The sequence below is a fragment of the Atractosteus spatula genome, chromosome 15, assembly GCF_055471065.1.
Source record: "Atractosteus spatula isolate fAtrSpa1 chromosome 15, fAtrSpa1.hap1, whole genome shotgun sequence".
Taxonomy (NCBI): Eukaryota; Metazoa; Chordata; class Actinopteri; order Semionotiformes; family Lepisosteidae; genus Atractosteus; species Atractosteus spatula.
The window spans coordinates 20,083,881-20,105,600 of record NC_142720.1 but is presented as its reverse complement, the minus strand read 5'-3'; the positions used below and the strand labels follow the sequence as shown (position 1 = coordinate 20,105,600).

The 21,720-nt window shown below is 38.7% G+C and overlaps 1 protein-coding gene across 1 annotated transcript in view; it reads left to right on the top strand.

Annotated features, from left to right (window-relative positions):
* The window catches only part of ryr2a (ryanodine receptor 2a (cardiac)), a 194,809-nt gene that overhangs the window by 104,184 nt on the left and 68,905 nt on the right, over positions 1-21,720 (top strand). The window contains exons 17-29 of the mRNA XM_088933768.1: positions 4,107-4,225; positions 4,578-4,711; positions 5,688-5,929; positions 7,655-7,847; positions 8,870-9,086; positions 9,180-9,284; positions 10,378-10,481; positions 12,739-12,822; positions 13,231-13,390; positions 14,237-14,384; positions 17,409-17,617; positions 19,916-20,090; positions 21,300-21,508. Coding sequence (XP_088789894.1) covers positions 4,107-4,225; positions 4,578-4,711; positions 5,688-5,929; positions 7,655-7,847; positions 8,870-9,086; positions 9,180-9,284; positions 10,378-10,481; positions 12,739-12,822; positions 13,231-13,390; positions 14,237-14,384; positions 17,409-17,617; positions 19,916-20,090; positions 21,300-21,508 — 2,099 coding nt within the window. The remainder of the gene's footprint in view (positions 1-4,106; positions 4,226-4,577; positions 4,712-5,687; positions 5,930-7,654; positions 7,848-8,869; positions 9,087-9,179; positions 9,285-10,377; positions 10,482-12,738; positions 12,823-13,230; positions 13,391-14,236; positions 14,385-17,408; positions 17,618-19,915; positions 20,091-21,299; positions 21,509-21,720) is intronic.

Here is a 21,720-nt window from a genome sequence, read left to right as displayed (position 1 = left end):
TGAAGCCAGCAATTTGGGTGTCAGATGTGATTATGTAAATGGATGAAGCTTCCATTAGAAAAAGAAAATCAGGAACAATACTGCTAAGATTTTAGAAGTTTGGAAGAAGATGTTTTGGTCTGATTTTTGCATTCCACAGAGGGTGGTTGATTGTGGTTTAGAGATTATTTCAATCCTATGAATTAGTAAAAGGTGATTAGCACATTGTAACATTGCAATGACATTTAAATGTATAGAGAAGATGGCCTCTTTGAACGGGTTTCTGTGAGGCCACTAAATTTCAGAAAATTTAGTCTTGTAATATTTTAGAGACTGTCTCAGTTTACGTCTAAATAGAACTGTGTATGAAGTGCTTCTTCATGCTTAAAATCATACTTCAAACTGATCTTTGTTTTTGCTCTGACACTCTGAGTGTCAGATAGAAGCAAATAGACTTTACTGTTCACTGCGTGGTAAGGAGGAAGCATATCTTGAATTTAAATTGGCTTTGCATAATGAGTCACTGGAAAAAAATCCAAGGTTGTTTTTGGTGAGATGATTCAGAACATAACTGCAGCCCACATAGTGAGATACAGCAGCTCCAGCCAGCCTGTAGTGTCCTTCAGGTTTTTGAATAGACATGAAATCCCTGTGCAAAGAAGCAAAAAGTCTAGCTGTAATCCTAAACATTAATTGTTAAAAAGAAAAATATATATACTGTATGTACTTGATCAGTTCACAGTATTAAGCAATTGAATAGTTTATGTAACTTACCATGGTGTCTGATTTATAAGGGTATTTTATTCGCTTTTCAGTTTATAAATTCATTAGAAGGAAAACTTTTAAGGTCTAAAAAATTAAACTATGCAAGGAAATGGGCTTGTTAGTCTACTAATGACATGGATATGAGTCATTTCTTGAAAGGTCTTATGGAGTTGGCTTCTCCATCATTAAGATGGAGGTCTTTACTCCAAACAACCACCACAGTTGGTGTAAATAGGACATTTTTCTTCTCATTCTGAAAATCCCTTTGTCTTAATTTGTGTTCTCTGGGTCTTGTTTTACTGATGATCTTGTGGTAGTGTATTAGATTAGCTTTATCTTTCAGGAGCTGTATAAAGTCATCTGTGTTCAAAACTGAAGGCTTTTTATTTTATTTTCACCTGTGTGTGTATTACATTGTAAATAAGGAAATAATCTCGATGCTCTTTAAAATTTAACCTGACAATTCTCTTCTGTAATGAGGTGACTGAAATTGCACAGAATATTTTTAATTCTAAGTGCACTTTAGAATGTTGAACATATCTTCATTTAAGTTTATTGCTGTGTTTTCAGTGTATCCTAGCTTATTTCTGGACTTTTTATATCATATTCATACTCTGTCTAAGGAAAGACATGACAGTGAGCCAACATAAAAAAATGATTCTTCAAGATCAGCACTACCCATCTTAGAGCTGTACCTGTTGTTGTTGAAGTAATATAGTGTGTTTAGAGTTGGATACTAATTAGGCTTTATGTGTATTATGTTGTGCGATTTGGAAGGCAAGTGGTAAGCTCATTTCAAATTGCTATTACTAAGGGATGTGTACACATACAGTACCTAACCTGTTTTTCTCGGTTTTCATTTGTAATTACTTTTCAGGATTGTTTCCCACTTGGAGGTTGTGTGCTACAAATAAACGTAAAATAAAGTCTGATGAATGGAAATTGGAAAGGACCCTATAAACCCATGGGCTCCCATAGAGGAAACGGAATGCCATTTTACTTCCTGTGAGCTGTTGTTGTAGAGATACACTTTGTTTCTATAGGCACTGTACTTTGCACTCTTGTCTGCATTAAAGTTCAGTCACATTTCCATGGGTTCAAATATTAAGATCCATTAGTCTTATTTGTTATAGAACAAACTTTTAAAAGAAGCGCAATTCAAGGGCAAAAGCAAGTCGGGACTCCCGCACATTGTCCCAGTGTACAAATTTACAATACAAGGAATATGCAATGCGTATTATTTCAATAATGCATTGTGAAAACAGTGATTTAATTGCATTAATAGCCCATTAACACCTGAATATGAAGCATTTCTAGTATTCCACATAGAATAATTAGGGCCGGTAGTCCTTAAGACTTACAGTAAGAGTTGTAAACCTGTCATAAAACAGATGGTTATGCTTGATAACATAAGCAAGCACAGCAATGTTTTGCAGGATTTTTAGAAATGTATTTCTTTAATTAAAAACACTGGCACAGGTAATTTGTTTTTGTACCTCAGCCCTAGATGAATAATTCATTTGAAATAATTCGTTAGAAATGGATGGAGAAGTTGTGCCAGTGAGGTTTCTGATGTATTGAAATGGGATGTACGAAAGCTGGCTGCAAGTGTGACACTTAATATTGCACCAGCTTGTTAAGAACTTTGGAAATCACATCTTAAATGGTCCAAAAAACAGTCCCATAATCTTGACAGCTGAACTGTAATTGCAACACAAAGGAGACTGAGCTGCTCCTTAATATTTTCTCATGTATTTCTTTCTGCATTGTAAAGGCAGGGAATGGCAGGAAAGAGCATTTTGTGTCTTTGCCGTTTTCTTCCAATGAAGTGAAGACCACATGAACAAGTACTGGATGCCCTACAGTACCTCGTGACTTAGAAACCACAACCATGCCTGAAGTGCTGGACCTGTTGTGTTGTCCACCCTGTACGCTCTTGTCTCTGGCTCCATTCAGAGGACTGAGGCAGCAGTTGCTGGTGTCGCCCAGTCAGCATTTTCTCATGTGTTAGCAGTTGTGTTTCATGCACTAGTCAGTTGAACATACTGTACAGATTTCCCCCTAAAAACAGGTTAGACCTACTGTACAAGCATTGCAAATAACTTCCTGTGGCATTTCAGGTTTCCCCCAATGTATTGAGATCAATAAACTGCACACAGGGTTGACCAAAACTCTGCCTCATTCTGTGTATTTGTATAGAAACAAAAAAAGCCTATTCTCAACAGATGCAGAATGACTGTCCGATATGTGTTGAAAGAAGAAAGTCTTATTTTTTTTTGGAGTTGTAATACTGTATTAATGTGCGGGTGATACAAGATTAAAACTTAATAATCACAAAGTTCGCAGCTGATAAAGTAGTGTGGAACAGTGGTTAGTCTTCAGGACGTAGCTGGAAGGTTCATCAAAAGGACTCCGCTGTTGTACCCTTGAGCATGGTGCTGTACCGTATGTCATATTGTACCATATTGTTTCAGTATAATGCCCAGCTGTATAAACAGGTGTAATTTTAAGGTGCTTTGGATTAAACCATCAGTAAAATAAATTAGTAATATGGGAAGAATACATCCTCATTAAAATACAATCTTGTCCTCCTAAATCAGTTTCAGAGATGGCCATGAATGACTTTGCCACCTCCACACTTCACACGTTACAGTAGGTGATGTTCTTCAAAACACCAGTAGTTCTTTTCTTTTTCCACACTCTGTCCTTTCTATCATTTTGGTAGAGGTTATTATGGTCTCATTTGTCCATAAAACTTTGCTCCAAAACTCTACTGGTTCCTTTTTGTGCTTCCAAGCAGATTCTGAAGCCTGGTGGAGATAATGCTGGCCTGTCTGGAACCGTCTTACTCTTCTTTATCAATTATGTAGAGATCTTAGCGGCTGAATTAATTCTAAAGTTTGCAGAAGCATTATATTTGCTTTTGTACAAGAAAGTGTTTTAGAATAATCTGCAGTCTAGAAACTGGAACTGTGTTCGTGCTCAAGAGAATTAAGAACAGAATCCCAGATATACAGTTCATACACAGCAGCCCTTTATTATTACTGGAGTTTTGGATGTTTTACTGCTTATCATTCTAACCCAGGAAATACGATTCTGTTAAATACACTTGTTTCTTTGTGAAAGATGTCCATGATATGATATGATCAAATGATCAAAATGTGCTTAATTGTTTTTTTAATTAAAGACAGTTATAGTAATATAGGATGAATTAGAATGGCTTCACCACGCACTGCAAAATAGTGTATTATTGAAAGAGACACTTTATTCATCTTTGGTGATTTGATAAATGTTGTTCAGTTTGTTTCTCCATCACTGTTTTATTTTCTTTTCAAGATAACTGCATTTTTCTTTATTCTTAGGGATTTTGGAGGTTTTACATTGTGTTCTTGTGGAAAGTCCAGAAGCACTTAATATTATCAAGGAGGGACATATCAAATCAATAATTTCTCTCCTGGATAAGCATGGGCGGAATCACAAGGTATGAAAATAGACATATTTTGACAATCAGGACATTAGATATCAAAACTTGTGATGTCAAGATCATGCCATTGACAGGAATGTATATTTTGTGTTAAAACAGCTGGTACAACATTCGGTAGCTGTACTGTTTGTGAAAAATAAGTTGTTATTCAAAACATGGTCCTTGGTTACTTTTCAATGGCAGAAGTGTACTATGGAATTGCACAGAGCTCACAAATACTTTTTTCTATTTATATTTCCCCATTATTCTGTGCACATTATGCCAGCTAGACTTATTACCAGCTTTTGAGAGCATCTTAAGGCACAAATTGCAGAGGAAGTCAGTAATCGGTATGATGTTTGCCCTGCAGGTTTTGGATGTTTTGTGCTCCCTGTGTGTCTGTCATGGGGTAGCTGTGCGTTCGAACCAGCATCTCATTTGTGACAACTTACTGCCTGGACGAGATCTGCTGTTGCAGACACGCCTCGTCAACCATGTTAGCAGGTAAGACAATTCCCTTGTCCTTCTCCTAGCCAGGCAGTTCTGCCTTGTTGACTTTCCTTTGTTCTGAATGTGTGTTTTTTTTCATTGAACCCATCTCTCTCTCTCTCTGCAGTGTCCCATCACAATAAATCAGCTGTTACTATAATGATACACATTAAGATAGTAATGGTAAAAGCTCTGTGTCATAGAATGAAATTTGAATCCAGTTTTGGTCAAGGAATTAAAAGTGAAAAGTTGAAAATCCTGTAAGAGACCAATTAAAGTGGGAAAGAGAACCTTGTTTTTTTATCTGAAACTCAGCTCTATTGTTTGAGATAAAAAGTAGTGGACTTAGCTTTCCTCTTAAAAATAAGTATTTTCTAAATGTTAAGTATATAGAACATCACATTAGTGTGTAGTGCTTTGTCCAAGACTGCTGTAGATTTTCCATTTTCTCTCGGAGTCCTTCAGGTGACATTTTCTGTAGGACGTTGTTGATGATGTGTTGTCAGGTGTGTTTATAGGGCCAATGTCAGGGCTATCAGGCACCCCTGGAGGAATTTGAATGTCTTTTTTTTTCTGTTGAAAGTTAAGTGCCAGTGAATGAACTGGAATATATAGCGATGACCATGACCAGAGACATCTGATCACTACTGTGGAATCAGAGTCACTTTTCTAGTTTCAATTTGCTGATTCTGTGATTAAGCAGCTTAAGTCTCTACAAACTGCTCATCAAGGACGTGCAAGCTACTGAGATGCCTTTTTCCACCCAAATTTCAATAATTCTCCTGGTGAATCTTGAAATACGGGTGTCTGATCTCTGATTGGCATTCACCGCACTTGTTGTTGGCATATTTCTTCATACCTTAATAATTGCCGTTTTGAGCTTATGAGGGATAGGTGCTTAACAAGTACAGCCGTTCAAAACTTAGTTGTTTTTTTTTCTGTTTGCTTTGCCTTTTTTTGTCACCAATGCATTTCCTTGGATCTTCTGAAGTATGCGACCCAACATTTTCCTGGGAATTAGTGAAGGCTCTGCCCAGTACAAGAAGTGGTACTACGAGCTGATAGTGGACCACGTGGATCCCTTTATGACAGCAGAGGCAACCCACTTGCGGGTTGGCTGGGCGTCGACCGATGGGTACTGCCCCTACCCAGGGGGTGGCGAAGGCTGGGGTGGCAACGGAGTTGGAGATGACCTTTACTCTTATGGCTTTGATGGTCTCCATCTGTGGTCAGGTTAGTATGTCGGACGTTCTGTGCTTCACCTACTGCGATATGAGATTACAGTACATTTCCATTCTCTCTTCCTTACTTTGACTTCACCTTAACCTTACCCTTTTCGAAGTCACTGGGGTGGGGCAGTTTATGTTATGAATTCCTGGCTTCTTTTCAAATGCGCCACAGATCTAAGCCAATACTGATATGAAAATTCCAGATTGTGGTTGATTTTGTTAATTTGATTTCATGAATAAGCAACAAGTGCTACAGTATCATTTGTTGTCTGTTGTTTTAGTGATATGTTTCTACTACAGAGGAGCAAAACTAATATCAGTTCTTAAATAGTTTATTGATAAATGTTACACATTTACTGTAACGGATAGGAGCTTTTTAATGAAGCACTTCTAATTCTAAGTTAATTTTCTAATACTGCTCATTACTTCCATGCTTCAGGCATTTTTAACTTCTTTATAGCTTAATTTTTACAGGCAATCCTAATCTTGTTTTAGAAATGATGTCCTTTCCAATAATTAAGTCAGGTGCATTTCTGGAATGCAGTTTCAGCATTTTGTGTTTTTATCTTAGCAGTTTATTTCTTCCTTTTTTTTAATTAAAACTAAAGGGGATTAAAATGGTAGCAAAGCAGAGATAGTATACTGTATGCCTGGAAGCTGGTATGGTACATTAAATGTTAATGAGAATGTAGTTGGTCTAATAGGATAAGTGGTGCCTCCTAATCAGTTTTCAGTTTATGTGTTGGCTTTTGTTACCTTTAAGTCCCGTTGTCTCTGTGTCTTCTGTTGTGTGGCGTCCCATTGGAAGGTAATCATGTGTGAAAGTTAAAAGTAAAGCGAAGGCAGAGCTCACAATGGGAAGAATGGGTATAATAGCTGCATGTAACAGGGTTCTCCCTGCGGTCAACACCATTGTAGAGTGTGGCACCCGAGGGGAGCAGTGAACTCGCGCTGCTGAAGAACTGTGCTGCAGTCTTTGCCATGTTCTTATAAGAAACATGTCAGAAAATTTGTACCCAATTACTGTAGTCTGACATATTTAACTTTCAAGAAACGGAAGCTGCATAACATCTTACAAACCACTGGGACTGTGTGAAGGATAGGGTTTTTGTGAATTAATTTAAAGCCATGAAGAATTCTGGCTGAGTGTCAGGGCTACATACAGATGTAATGTATACTGTAAATCCCAATTTGAAGTGTGTATTTACAGTAAGATGTTATGTGTGGGATGGCTATTAAAACTTTTTAGTGTGGCCCACTTTGAGTTACAATAGGTTCATCTTGCAACAATCCTAACCACCCTACAGTGCCTCCCTGCAGGGCAGGTAATATAGTGTACAGGACCACGGAGTAATGCTGCATCATATCACTCTTTCTTGAATCTGCAAAAGGGAAAACAATCTGTGTGAATAATGCTAAGCATGTCTTTTCACTCACAGAATAAGTTAAAATAGAGATTTTTGCTACAGAGCATGTAAAGAGCTCAAGTTTGGACTGCTACACATTTCAAATCTGTTCTACTCTAACCACATCCCAAACTAATGCTGTGAAATGGATCTTGCTGCTTACAGGCATCCAGCATCCAGTAGTTCAATATAATGCATGTCAAAGAAGCCAAATAGGATGTTCAGCTCTCTAGTAGTTAGGAAGATCTACATGAAATTCTGCACAGCGGATGTCAAGTAGAAATCACATTTTGAGTGGTGTGTGTGTTTTTTTCACTCTACAGGCTGTATTGCCCGGACAGTGAGTTCACCCAATCAGCACCTTCTAAGAGCAGATGATGTCATCAGCTGCTGCCTGGACCTCAGTGCTCCGAGTATCTCGTTCCGAATAAATGGCCAGCCTGTCCAGGGCATGTTTGAGAACTTCAATTCCGATGGCCTTTTCTTTCCTGTTGCTAGTTTTTCTGCTGGTGTGAAGTTAGTAATATTCCTTCCTGTTCTCATGCTTACTCAACCATGCATATTCATAATCGTATTCTGGAGAGGGTTAACAATGACTTGTTGTCAGTAATTGGGTCTTAGTGATTTGTAATGGTCTAAAAGGAATGCTATAGGTAATTTTGTCAAATTTAACACGGGACTGCATTGACTGTGATACACAGTCTACATTATGTCATAATGCAATTATAGAAGTTCTCCGAAACATTGGGTTAATAATTTTACTATTGATTTTTATATTATACTGCTTTCTCGCCAACTGCTGACTTAGAACAGGTTTTGACTAATAGACGTGCATTCGGAAGCCTTGATAAGATTTAAAGCTGTAAGCAGAGTAATTGTATTATGGAATAGCTATGTATAATAAAAACAACATTGCTAGTTTATTAGTACTGATGTAGATTCTACAGTATGTTGAAATAATGAATGAAATTTAGAAGACTCACCTGTCTGCATTAATATATCCATGCCCAAACTAAATTACCAATTAAGTTCAACAATGTCATACAGTAAAAGTAAAAGTTAATTCCATTCTGAAAAATAGAAAAGAGAAATGTGTCGTCCTTAGAGCCATCTTCAGTCGTCAAGACTGATATGTGTTTCTCCTTCCTATTTTTCCTATTTGCTTTGCTGTCAAGGCATGCTGATGTACTGTAGCGCCGCACTCCAACAATTATGATTTGTAATTAATAAACTGTTAATTTCAGGGAAAGTCACAACAGTGACAGTGCAGTGTGGTAATGATAAATGAACTCATTATGCAAACGTAGTTAGACTGAGTAACTAGTGTGCTCCAGTAGGATCAGTGAGTGAATGTGCAGCACTGTTGGATCACAAAAACTTAAAAAAGCAAATGTTCAGATTATTTTTAGGAAATGCAGACTGGACAGCAAGTGTGTAAGGCTAGCTGAAGACATTAGTTTGAGGAAGAAGTTTGGTGGACCCGTTTAAAATGATCTTGAGCAGAGTTATGCACCTTTTTATGTCTCTGCACCCCTCAGAGTACGTTTCCTGTTGGGGGGCCGCCACGGAGAGTTCAAGTTCCTGCCCCCTCCTGGTTACGCCCCATGTTTTGAAGCTGTCCTTCCCAGAGAGAAGATGAGAGTGGAGCCCAGCAGAGAATACAAGCAAGACCACGGAGGCACCCGAGACCTGCTGGGGCCCACTGTCACCCTCACACAAGCTGCCTTCACACCGACACCTGTGGACACAAGCCAGGTACAGCATATTACCTCAAAGCACAGCCCGGTTTGCAATGCAGTCCGACCTCTACCCAGTGAGTAATTCTTCTTTCATTGTTGTTGTTATTAGATTGTCTTGCCTCCTCACTTGGAGCGAATTCGTGAAAAACTGGCAGAAAACATTCATGAGCTCTGGGTTATGAACAAGATTGAGCTTGGCTGGACCTATGGAACAGTAAGTAAGCATAAAGTCCACATAGGCGGTCTTGACAAAGGGAATGTAGATTTCTCATACCTATCGGCAAAGACTGCAAAAAAAAATGTATACTGTTAATATCAGGTCCAGGAATTTGAATTTAAAGAAAGCACGTTCAGGTATTTCAAACAGATATGGTCTTTCTTCTTTGACATGCTAATTCAGAATGTTTTTGTCTTCCACTTTATTTATCGTTTTTGAATCTGCAAAATATGAACACAATGGATACCATTAGTTTTTCTGTGATGGCCCAGTTCAATAATATTTAACATCTTTTTACATCAAGAATTTGTTGCATATGCTTTAAAAAGCTGTGGAGCAGCTGTTGATACCCTGTATTTTAATACTTATCAAGGATACTGAGGTGTACAAATAATTATAATATATCACTATTAGGTACAAATATCTTGGCAGGCATGTGAGTCTCCAGAAAATAATGTTATAGTTTAAAGTTTAATTTGACTTTATTACTATATTTTAAATGAGAGCTGTGAGAGCAGTAAATTGGATCTAATTATTCTGTGGTTTTTCATTTCAGTTAGCCCAGAAATTCTCTAACGAATTTCTAAATGTTATAGTTTATTAATTCAGTTCAAATAGAATACCACAGAAATGTCTATCTTTGTACCTTAGATCTTTGTATAATATATTACAATAGACTATTGCAATTTGGTCTTATTTTCGGTGGGCAGTTTGTATGTTCTCCCTGGGTTCATACGAGTTTGCTCCAGATTCCTCCCACAGTCCCAAGACATACTGGTAGATTAAAGGGCTCTGGGAAAATTGATCCTGGTATATCCGTGTCTGCTCTGCGATGGACTGGCATCCTGTTTAGGGTATATTCCGCTGGGCACCCCTTGCTTGCTGGGATGTACTGGATGAAGCGGATTAGGAAATGGACTGATGGATGATAATTAAATTATTTACAGTGTTCTTAACCAGACTTTAAAGGTGTCATTTTACAAATGTATTCCATTACTGAAATGATATAAAACTGGATATCCTTTCACCATGGCAGAGGTATATCTCCATTGCTTTATTTATTTTCTTAAGTAAACGCTATCGTTTGCAGGTGCGAGATGACAACAAAAGGCAGCATCCGTGCCTGGTTGAGTTCTCCAAACTTCCGGAACAAGAACGGAATTACAATTTACAGATGTCCCTGGAGACACTTAAGTGAGTTTCAAGCTCCAGTAACTTGAGACAAACTTCAGGGGGTTTGATCATATTTGCTTCAGAACATGACATAGGATGTTCCTCTTATTTAGGAAATCCATGCTAAATAAGTTAAAGAACAACGGATTACACTTTCTGCGTGAATAAAGAAGGTAAATTTGGCTATAGCTAGACAATTGTTTGACTAAATGTCCAGCTTGGCCATACCTGTCAGTGCCATTCAGTGTCTTGTAAAGGGAGACAAGGAGAGGATTTGCTGAGCGCAGCTTTGATTGTTCTTAGATTTTAAGCATACAGTATGCGATTGTACAGTAAGCCCTTGTATACCCATTGCTTAATTGAATGCACAAATTACACATCAGAAAGTTTACTGCATTTTTTGTGCAAAATGATTCAGTGCATTAAAGGCGTTTTTGCACCACATATGCATTATGGGATTATGGAACAATTCTAGTGAATTTCTCAAGACATGTTGCTTATCTGATACCTATTGCTTGTGTGACTCTTCTGTAAAAATGAAGAAGTGATCTTAAGACTCTGACTTTGGCTGGCAACTGATGACTTCCCCAGTCATTCAATTTGTTAGTGCAACCGAAAATCATCTGACATTTGTAATGTTAAATGGAGGCCTCTTTCAACGGTATTATTATTAAACAGATGTCTGTCACTTAAATGTATGACCAGCTGCAGTAAAGCCATCATGAAGGCATTTGTATCACATCCTTTGCTCTAGGGAAGAATTCAGAAAACTCTGAGCACAACGTTTTACACCTACGCTGTAGCCAGATGGCAAATAGCATGTTTATACTGTAGTTTAAAATAGCTTTACATGTCCTGTCAATCAAAACAAATAATTTTCTATCTAAAACATTTGTCAAAGAATTTTTTTACAAGAAAAGTGACAAATGAAAAGGGGGCAGTTTGGCCCTTATTTCTCTTCCATTTGCTGCATTCTGATCAATATTGTGTTATTGTGATTTTTTGCTTATTAAATTATTTCTTGAAGTGTCCGAGAGAATCAGCATGTCTCTTGATTTTGTAATGTCCACGGCACTTAAAAAATACCTCCTTGTTCTAAATGCAGTCACACGTAGGTCAGGATTACTGTAAATCAAAGCCTTCTTACTTCCACTGAATGCAAACCTGCCATCAGGTACTTGTACACTGTGACTTGTGTCCAGGTACAAGGTTTAAGAATATCAGACCACAATCTGTTATGTGTTATTGAGACCATTCATATCCTTCTAATGTAAAGACATCCAGTTACAAAATATTTATAACTAAATAACTAGTACATACTAGTACATTAGCAAAATTACAAAATTACACTTTATATGGTCACATTTTTACCAAATATTATGGATGTATGATTTAAATAGCTAAGATTGGTTCGTACACTTTAAGGAAGCCTACAGGTACAATTATTTTAGACCTATCAGGTTTAGCAATTATCAGATCCCTTTTTCTCCTGCCTCATTTGACCATATTAGTGTCTAAATATTTTTAATGAAAAAAAAGGTAGAACTCATAACTGCCTTAAATACATATTTCCAATGACTCATTTCTTTAAATATTCCAGTGACTGCCCAATTTCAGGAACATTTTTCATACCTTTGGGACAGCTTTATTATTCCACTTAATGCTCTTATTTCAAGAACAGGCTCAGAAGAGTGTAGCACCTCAGTAAGACAGAGTGCTATCTAAACGCAAAAAAACAGGAGTGACATCAATTTCTGAGTGAAATACTGCCAAAGCTTTTCTTTTAATTAAATCTGTCACATTTTAATGAACTGAGCAAATGATTATAGCATGAATGTACAAAGGAATGAAGTTTCTCTTATTATAATTTCAAGGGTTTTCTCAAACTACTAAAGGCAAAAATCTTTAAAAACGAGTTACTGTATATCTTTATGGATGAGGAAAAGGTTTACAACTAATGCAATTTATATAATTATTTTAATGTTTAATGACAATTATTTAATGTATATGAGATGTGGGATAGTCTTGGTCTTGTGTTTAGAGCAGTTTTACTGAAAAAGCAAAGCCAAGACCTTTAACTATTTACTGTAAAGTACAGCTTAGAAGGATTCTAATGGAAACGTCCAGTCTAATTCTAATTCAGTTTCTGCTGATTTGGCTGTTTTTGCATTTACTGTATGAGAGAGGAATCATATGGAAATAGACAGCTCAGCTCAACATATTCCTCTCAGTATCATGAGCAAAAAAGAGTTTACAATTGTGTATTTTATATTTCAAGGACACTCCTTGCTTTAGGCTGCCATGTGGGAATTGCAGATGACCATGCCGAGGAGAAGGTGAAAAATCTTAAGCTTTCCACAAAGTAAGTAATAATTATAATTTTCCTACAAATTGTGTCGGCGTGTGATGCATCGTCTGATGTAAGTGGTCTGGCATTGAAACTTTCTGGGCTCATATTGGTACTGTGAAATGGGATTACTGAGCCCATTGATGCTTTTCCTTGGGTGTGTGACTAATCTGTAGATATCATTAGATCTACTCTTGGAACAACTGTGGATGATTCTTTAGACAGCACCATTATTAGCGGTCTCTGAATTTTGTTACTAATCCTGTGGTTATTTTTTCCTGAACCTATAGTATTCCTGTCCTATTTAATTTATCCAACTGTCCTATTTAATTTTCTTAGTCCTGTTCTGTCACTTGCTATTCTGCTATGGAGTGTAAGATTGTACTGTAATCGTAGTATGCGTTTTTGTTGCCTTTGGTACAGCTATGAATTGACAAGTGGTTACAAGCCTGCTCCAATGGATCTGAACCACATCAAGCTGACCTCAACCCAGGAGGCCATGGTGGACAAGCTGGCAGAGAACGCGCACAATGTCTGGGCCCGGGACCGAATCAGACAAGGCTGGACCTACGGGATCCAGCAAGTAGGTTTTTTTAGCACTTGGGATTTGGCTAGATGTCACCATGACTGGTATTGAAGTGGGTGGCTAGGAGGATGCAGATGTGACCGCTTGAAGGCCTTGAAATATGCATTCAGTCTTTAATAGTTTAATACCCTAATGATGTAGTTGAGGTGGTGTTTGGTGAAACAGGCGCTTTTCACAGACTCCTTGGCTTTTGGCTTGGGGTTTTTGTGATGGTTTAAGGAAAATGATGGCAGCAGGAAAGAAAATGCTTTCCAGACTGGCATCATGCTGGTAGCGTGGGCAGTTAACATCTTCATTGAGTTACCATATCAGAAACCAAAAGGATAAGAAGGCGTAGCAAAAAACAGTTACTGTTGCTTGCAGAATCCATGGATGACATACAGTACTGCAAAACCTGCAGAAACCCACTAAATTACTGTAGTGGCAGAATGTTGTTTGTTTAGATAAGATTAACCGAGTGTCAGTTGCACTAAGTTTAATCTTTAGATTCTCTTGAGATCTGAAGCAATTAAGCAGAAGAGACTTTTAATTAATGTAACTGATTTAGGTCATGACTTTTCTGCTTAAGATTATCTCTGATTAATTTCCCCCAGTTTAACATGCTCCAGACAGTGGACAGTTTTGTCAATTCCACTGTGTACAAGTGCCTGATATGAAAAGATCTTGATGTTTATTTTATTTTTTTAAGATACTGTAGGTATTAAGTTTACTCGGTGTAATAAATGTATTTCTCAAAGAAAATGTCAAATTTCATACCACAAACTTTGATGAACATTTCCCTTCCATAATAAATTGACAGCGGCACACATGTTCTTGAATGTGGTTGACTATGCTTTTTTTTAGGATGTGAAAAACAGGAGAAACCCCCGTCTTGTCCCTTATGCCCTCCTGGATGAAAGGACCAAGAAGTCCAATAAGGACAGCCTGAGAGAGGCAGTCCGAACTCTTCTGGGTTATGGCTACAGTTTGGAAGCACCTGACCAAGATCACGGTATGTGGATGGAGTTCAAGCCTGGGTCATGCTGTTACATTACAAGACTCAAGCACGTACAGTAGTAACTGTGAATGAAACATTGTTGAGGTTCCCCTGTATACCTCTAGCTTGAAGTCAAGAGATTGTCACGGGTCATTTTTTTAAATCAGGTTTTCCAAGACATTGTTTGTAGTAGTATTGCCCACACTGTTTATTTTCTAACTCTCATAGAGATAAATGTTGTCCAGAAGAGGTGTGAAGTCATCTGTTGAATGCAATTACAAATCAAGTTACAGTAAAAAATATTTGATAGTGTTGATTATGGTTACAAATTGGCAATGGATTTAAATTCCTTTCCATATTCCTTGATCTGTATAACTTTTTTATGTTGGAGAAATACCTTGCAGTCTTTATAAGCATTTAGCTTGCTTAAAATGCACATAGAAGGTTTATATTTCAGATTGTCAGAAAATGAATTTTACAGTGTCAGTGATTAGCCTCTATGAAATCAATGTGTGCGCTGAAATTAAGGGAAACGCAGAGCATCCTGCTTGGCAGATAGTGTTATTGACAAATATTAATTCATTTTAAGTGCATCTGACAGATTGAAAAGTGTTCAAATGTTGACAAGTGGCAATTCCCTGGATACATACCTTGTTAATGGATACAGCAAGCCTCTGCTGTATACAGTATACCTGCTGTATATGAGACAGTCCCAATGAGACAGAACTAGGATTCAACATCAATCTTTCCACAGGGTCCTCATGCCTGATGCTTTACAGTAGTCATGCAGGTCAGCGATGCTGAGTAATGGTATTACCATTGTAGGGGTGTCTGATGACTGTAGTTTGTTAGGTAAGCTACTGTACATCACATTCCCCAGTCGGAGCTGTAGGTGTTGCAGGAACCTCTTACCGTAGATCATACCTCTGAATCTAAAAATCCTGTCGTTGACCTAATTGGCAAGGTCTGAGTGAATCAGTCAGGTACTTCCTTTCAGGTGATGCTGTCCCAGGGATGCTATAGATACTAGACTGTGAATGCCTTAAGGACTTTACATACTGCAGCAGTATTCCTGTCAGTAACATTCTCTCCTTACTAAGGAAATAAGTACGAAAGGCGGGTGCAAATTCCCATTTTCTATAAAAACATTTTTTATAATAGTTTCTTTAAAATACCATTTCCTAACATCATGTTATGGATTATTAGGAGTGGAAATAAAGGTATTTCTCATAATAACTAATTCATATTTTGCATAACATTCTGAATATTGGAAGTAAGACCCAAGTATACAAAAGTTCATTGCCATTTCTGTAAATAGTAACAGATCACTTAGACACTGTCAACCATAGTCAGAGAAATTCCCTGAAGAATTATGAGTGCTGAGACACTCACAAACAGCAAGTGTTTTTGCATTCTAAACCTGGAATCTAAGGAAATCTAAAACAAAACGCAATTATCTTTTTTTTCTGCAGCATCAAAATCCAAGAAATACTTTATTTTAAAACATGTTTTAAGTCCCTTGTGAGATTCATTTGTTACCTGTGTTTGATGTGGAAACACATACCATACTGATATTCACTTGTGTCGGTTTAATCATCTTAAAAATTACGTTTATAAGAAATCCTGTTGTTAACCCTGATGTTGAGTTTCCCTCTGGGAAAAAAAAAACTTGCAGTATTTTGGATTGAACATTATTTGTATTTCCAAATTTACTGCTTTGTCATGGTGATGGAAATGTATAGTGCACAAAAGCACTCGAGTATGAATCAGTATTTCTTTAGAGCTGTTTGAATTAGGCTAAACCTCTACAGGATTGTTGAATTGGAGCGGTTTATATGAAATCAGCCTCATTGACAATCACCTGGCGGCAGATCTGAACTAAGAGCAGGGATGAAGGTGCCTGTGGAGTGAGCTCTCAGGCCTGAAGATTGTCTGACATTATAAAACATATCTTCCTGGCAATTATATACAGTATCCTTGTTTTCCCCGATTACCATGGTCATCTAGTGTTGAACAAATGAAGATCAGTTAAGTCAGTGCTAAACTGTCAAAATGTTTAACAATCAATCTTTATTGCAAATAATGTTGTGAAATGGTTAATGCCTTCGAGAGAAACAGGAAGTTGATCTTTTTAAATTGTGCTCTTCTGTTGGGAGGCTATGTCAATGGAAAACTGAACTCTTACATACTCTGTAGTCTGCTTCGTGGCACTACTGCTGTGCCCTGGCGAGCCAGATCTTGTAGCTGTCAGTCTCCCTGGAAACTGCATGCATCTGCACGAGGAGTCAGATATGTCCCAGAGAGGTTCAGACTTGCTTGGGCCAATTGTCCCAAACACCTTGCTCCAATTGACACATGCTAATTCCATCAGCGCAGGATCCTTCGACCCTGCCCTGCCCCAATCAGGTGCTCCGTCATTGAGATACCTCCTGACGTGGGTGGCGCTCTCAGCCTTACCAACCTGCGTCTCGGAAAGACTAATCAGCCTGAATCCTGCCCGAGAGGTTCCGGTCCATCCCCGCCTACTCTACCTGTCTGTAAGCTGCTGCTTTCGCCAAGCACCGGACCAGTGGCTCCTTTCTGAACTTCCAGCCTTTAATCCTGCCCGGATCAGCCTTGACAGCTGCCCCCCCCCCCCCTTATTTCACGGATCCGCCCCCCCTGCTATTGCGTTCCATCCTGACGCGACAGTCTCCATCGGCCTCGGCTCTCCGTCCTAGTTCAGCGTTCCCTATCCGTTCTTGTCAGTCTCCGAGCTTTCACTGGGCTCGGCTATTGGACTCATCACAGAAGCGACTTTCCTCTCCTGCTCAAGGCTTCACAAGCACAAGACACTGTGGCAGCAGACAGTGCACTCAGATAGGCCTCATGTTTTCAGTACACTGGGAATCCTGGGAGCTATACAAGTCTGTGTTCCTATTTGTGTCATACACATCATCTTCTGAGTTTACATTAACCTCCATGGTAAAACTTCACCTTCTAATGGAACGTATTAATTACTTCAAATAAGTAATGCAATTTGTTTCCGTTTCTTTTAAGCCACGAGATCCGACATCAGCAATATGTCAGCAGAGAGGTTCCGCATTTTCCGAGCGGAGAAGACGTACAGCGTGAACTCAGGGAAGTGGTACTTTGAGTTTGAAGCGGTCACTGCCGGGGAGATGAGGGTTGGGTGGGCAAGGCCTGGCTGCTTGCCTGACCAGGAGCTGGGCTCTGATGAACAGGCCTTTGTTTTCGATGGCTTCAAGGTAGGCACAGAAGTCTTTATGTGAAGATTTAACACGCCAACTGATTCAGCCTGCTACAGCCCTATGCGGTGGCTTGTAATATAATCAGGACAGCAAATTCAAAATTTCGTTTTTTTTGTTTTCCAGTCAAGCAATTTGTACTTTTGTGATCATGAGATTAATGTACTGTAATTTTATTATACTTTTAGGTAATTCCATGATTGCGTTTGAAGATATTAAAAACAGGCTTTACGTTAAATCAAATTATTTCAATATTTGGTTGCATACAGTACCTCTGATGGTGTACCCACACACAGTCTGCATCAAACGTTAGTGCACGTCAACATGGTCATTTCTCCAGAACGTCACGAACTAAACATTTTACAATGTGATATTTACATTGGAAATTAATCTTTGATCGACACTAAAAATAAAACTGGAATAAACCAAATGTGTTGATCTGGGATGAAATAATGCAAACAAATTAGAAGTGTTGACATTTAAGGAATGTATTACCACTATAATTTTTGGGAAAATTCAGAATTTGCATAGCAGGAAAGGGTGGCGCAGTGGGATGGTAGTTTCCTTTGCTGACTTAAAGAGTTTGGGTTCCAGCTATGCGGTACCTTGTGTGTGGAGTTTGCATCTCTCCAGCTTTCTTGCCCAGTTCACAGACACACTGTGTTGTCCTTGCTATGTGATGCACTGGTATTGTATCCCATTGGTATATTACTATGTACCCATGGACTCACTGCCACCCTATATTAACTACGAATTTATAGTAGATGGATGAAGCAGTAAAATACTGTAATATCATATTTACATGATAGCATCCCAAGTAAAGTTAGATAGTTTGTTCGGTGGTCTTCCTTCTGCGCCCACCTGCTCTGTACTGTGACTCCTGCCAGTGTTACTGTGCTGTCATGCTGGGTGTACTGGTGTACTGTAATGATCACATCAGTAATTAAAGACAACCAGAACAACATTTTAACACCCATCAGCACCACTATGCAGAATGTCTGTTCATACTGACATTCTGAAGTAAACCTTTAGGTGAATCCGAATCTGAATCAGTATCAGTAGTATCCTCGAGAGGCCATGGTAAGCAGGAGTCTTTCCCAGAGTCCCAGGGGACAAGGCAAGACGAGGCCCTGGACACACACACGCACAGCTTCAGTTAAGAGGGCAGCGTAGAGGCACAGTGGGAGGAGACCAGAGCAGCAAGAGAAAACCCCACTTGGAACAGGCCCCAGACTGAATCGAACACAGAACCCCGAGCTGCGAGGCAGCAACTTGATCGATTGCCTTGATTTCCCTCGTCACGTTTTTAAAATCACAATTCTATTTATTGTTCTCTGCTAATTTATAGTCCATGTTGAAATACAATTGAATGACTTTAAAATGATTAGAGATTTAAATCTCTTAAAGCTATGAAGATTACAAGTGATAGGAGGCTGCTTGGCCCTTCTTTCATACAATAAGTTATGCTTTATAAATAACAGAAGTCATGACTGTGTATCACATAACCTGTAATAACAGTGCAAATATATTTGTTTTAAAAATCAGAACAGCCCCTGGTGTCAAATCACATTAGGGACACTTGGGATCTTCTGGCATACAAATGCAAACGTTAAACATATTCAGAAATCCTGCACATTCTAGCGTTCCTCTTGAGAAACGACTTTTCCATCTGGCAACTGATGCCAGAAGTAATTATTAAATTAATATGAGATAATATTGTTTGTATAATGCATTTCTTAAATAATATTAATGTACAAAACCACACTGTAGACCAGCTAAACATTTACACCCACAGTGCCAGACTAGACTCTCTGTGTCTTTGTCTGTTACTTATATAACCACTTCACATTTTGTGTTTGTCATTTCCACATGTTCCTTTGTCTGTAATGTAATCCTTAAGGATACATTTAAATGATAGCCCAGAGGGAGTTAATCTTTCCTTTGAATGATTCATTTTGCTCTTGCTGTCAGATTCAGGAGGCAAGATTATTTTCGGTGTGCATATTTGCTTTATTTTCTACCTCCATGTCGGAATTGCAGAGACGGATTGGAAAATAACTGTAAAAAAGTGAAAACTAATGATTTGCTTTTGAAGCCGGGACAAATTATGGAGCGTTTAATTACAGTGCGGCTGTCTTTGGCATTGCAAAAGGGTACTTAAAGCGGCGGCTAAACATTGTTTGTAGCCGACAAGCCCTGCAGAGGTTTCGAGGGAGAGCTGTGCTAATTGCAAGGTGCAGGAGTGAGAAGGTTGTCATTAAAGAGAGGAGTCCGGGGTGACTGCGCTCATTGTTTCAGGCACAGCGGTGGCACCAGGGTAACGAGCACTTTGGGCGGTCCTGGCAGTCGGGCGATGTGGTGGGCTGCATGGTGGACATGAACGAGCACACCATGATGTTCACGCTCAACGGGGAAGTCCTTCTCGATGACTCGGGATCAGAACTGGCATTCAAGGACTTTGAAGTTGGGGAAGGTTAGTGCCTGACCTTTCCAGCCCTCTGCTTTCTCCCCAGCTCCAGTTTTTTTTAAACCTACAGTATGTTGGGTGGCCTTCTTCATATTGAATTACACATACAAACGGTAATTAGATACAGTATGATTAAAGCAGCCTGGAACATCAATAGCAAGGTCATCTGGAAACCTCTGGGGTTAGGAAAAGCAAGGTGTACATTTACCACTTGTGCTGAACTCGTTCTCTTGGTCCTAACCTAAGGAGCTGTGCCTACATATCGACGATATACTGTAATTATAAGACAGTAAGAAACCGTTTTGTAAGCTGCCGAAGGAGATAGAAATGAATGAACCATCATCTTTATCTGGATGATGATCTTAAATATATCTCTGCACTCCTGAGGGCCACAATGCTGATCCAGCAGAGGAGGAATTGCTACCTCTAGTAATCGATTTGAAATGTGCATACTAGTAGATGGATGTTAAGTGTTCTGGTGGTTTATGAGATGTTTCTTTGTGCAGGCCTAGACAACAAGCTGTACTGTATACTTACATAGCAAAAATAAGCATTGACAGTGCTTCCTGCTTCTCTTTGTTCTGCACTAGTTTCTTGCTTTTCAAAGAGCTATCAACTTGCCTGCTAATGCGTTATAGTTTAGATATCATACCAACATTTATATATCATAACAGAAGTCTGTTTTGGGGAATACTACATACTATTTGACCTTCTTCTCTCTTATTTTCATTTATTCCTCTCTTAAAAAGGTTTTTGTTTTGCATGTTATACTCCTGTAATTTAGGACTTGCTATTAGTAAGTAAGCTTAGTAAGTTCTCTGCAATGAGATAAACAGCTGGGCAATGATTTTCATGTCATATCACTTCCATGTTTAACCCCACTCTGATATGAATACAACTTGTAATTCACTGAAGTTATTCCAGAGGAAGGTTTTCTCTTATTTATATTGTTTATATTGTTATATCTTAATTTCACTGCAGTGTGGCATTTTCATTTTTACATGAGTGCCATCTACTGGCTGTAATGACATACTCCTACTCTTATTTTTTTATTACCCTGATGCATATGCATATAATAAAAATGTTGATTGTTACAGGAATTTCTTTTTATGTTGTGTGTGCTAAAAGGTACTTGAACAGTGACTGTGGGAGTCAGAAGTCTTTCTCTGTTTTATTTCATTCAACTCTATTTTTGTTGTTGGTTTTATGCACCAGGGTTTATACCCGTTTGCAGTCTTGGCGTTTGTCAGGTTGGCAGGATGAATTTCGGGAAGGATGTCAGCACCCTAAAGTACTTCACAATCTGTGGCCTGCAGGAAGGGTTTGAGCCCTTTGCTGTCAACATGAACAGGGACATCACCATGTGGCTGAGCAAACGGCTGCCACAGTTCATCCCTGTGCCCTCCAACCACGAGCACATAGAGGTGAGGACAACCTGCCAGAGCCCCGTGCCTTTCACACTTCAGCAAAACGCACTGGATTTGAAGTTTTTAGGAATGAAAAACTGAAATGATATTCTTAGTGTTAAATAATGGACTTTAATTTTTTATTTTCCCCCCCACATACTAAATTAATAGCAACCCATGTAAATCTCAGATTTATAGTACCTATCCTGGTTTTACCCCTCTGCCCCCAG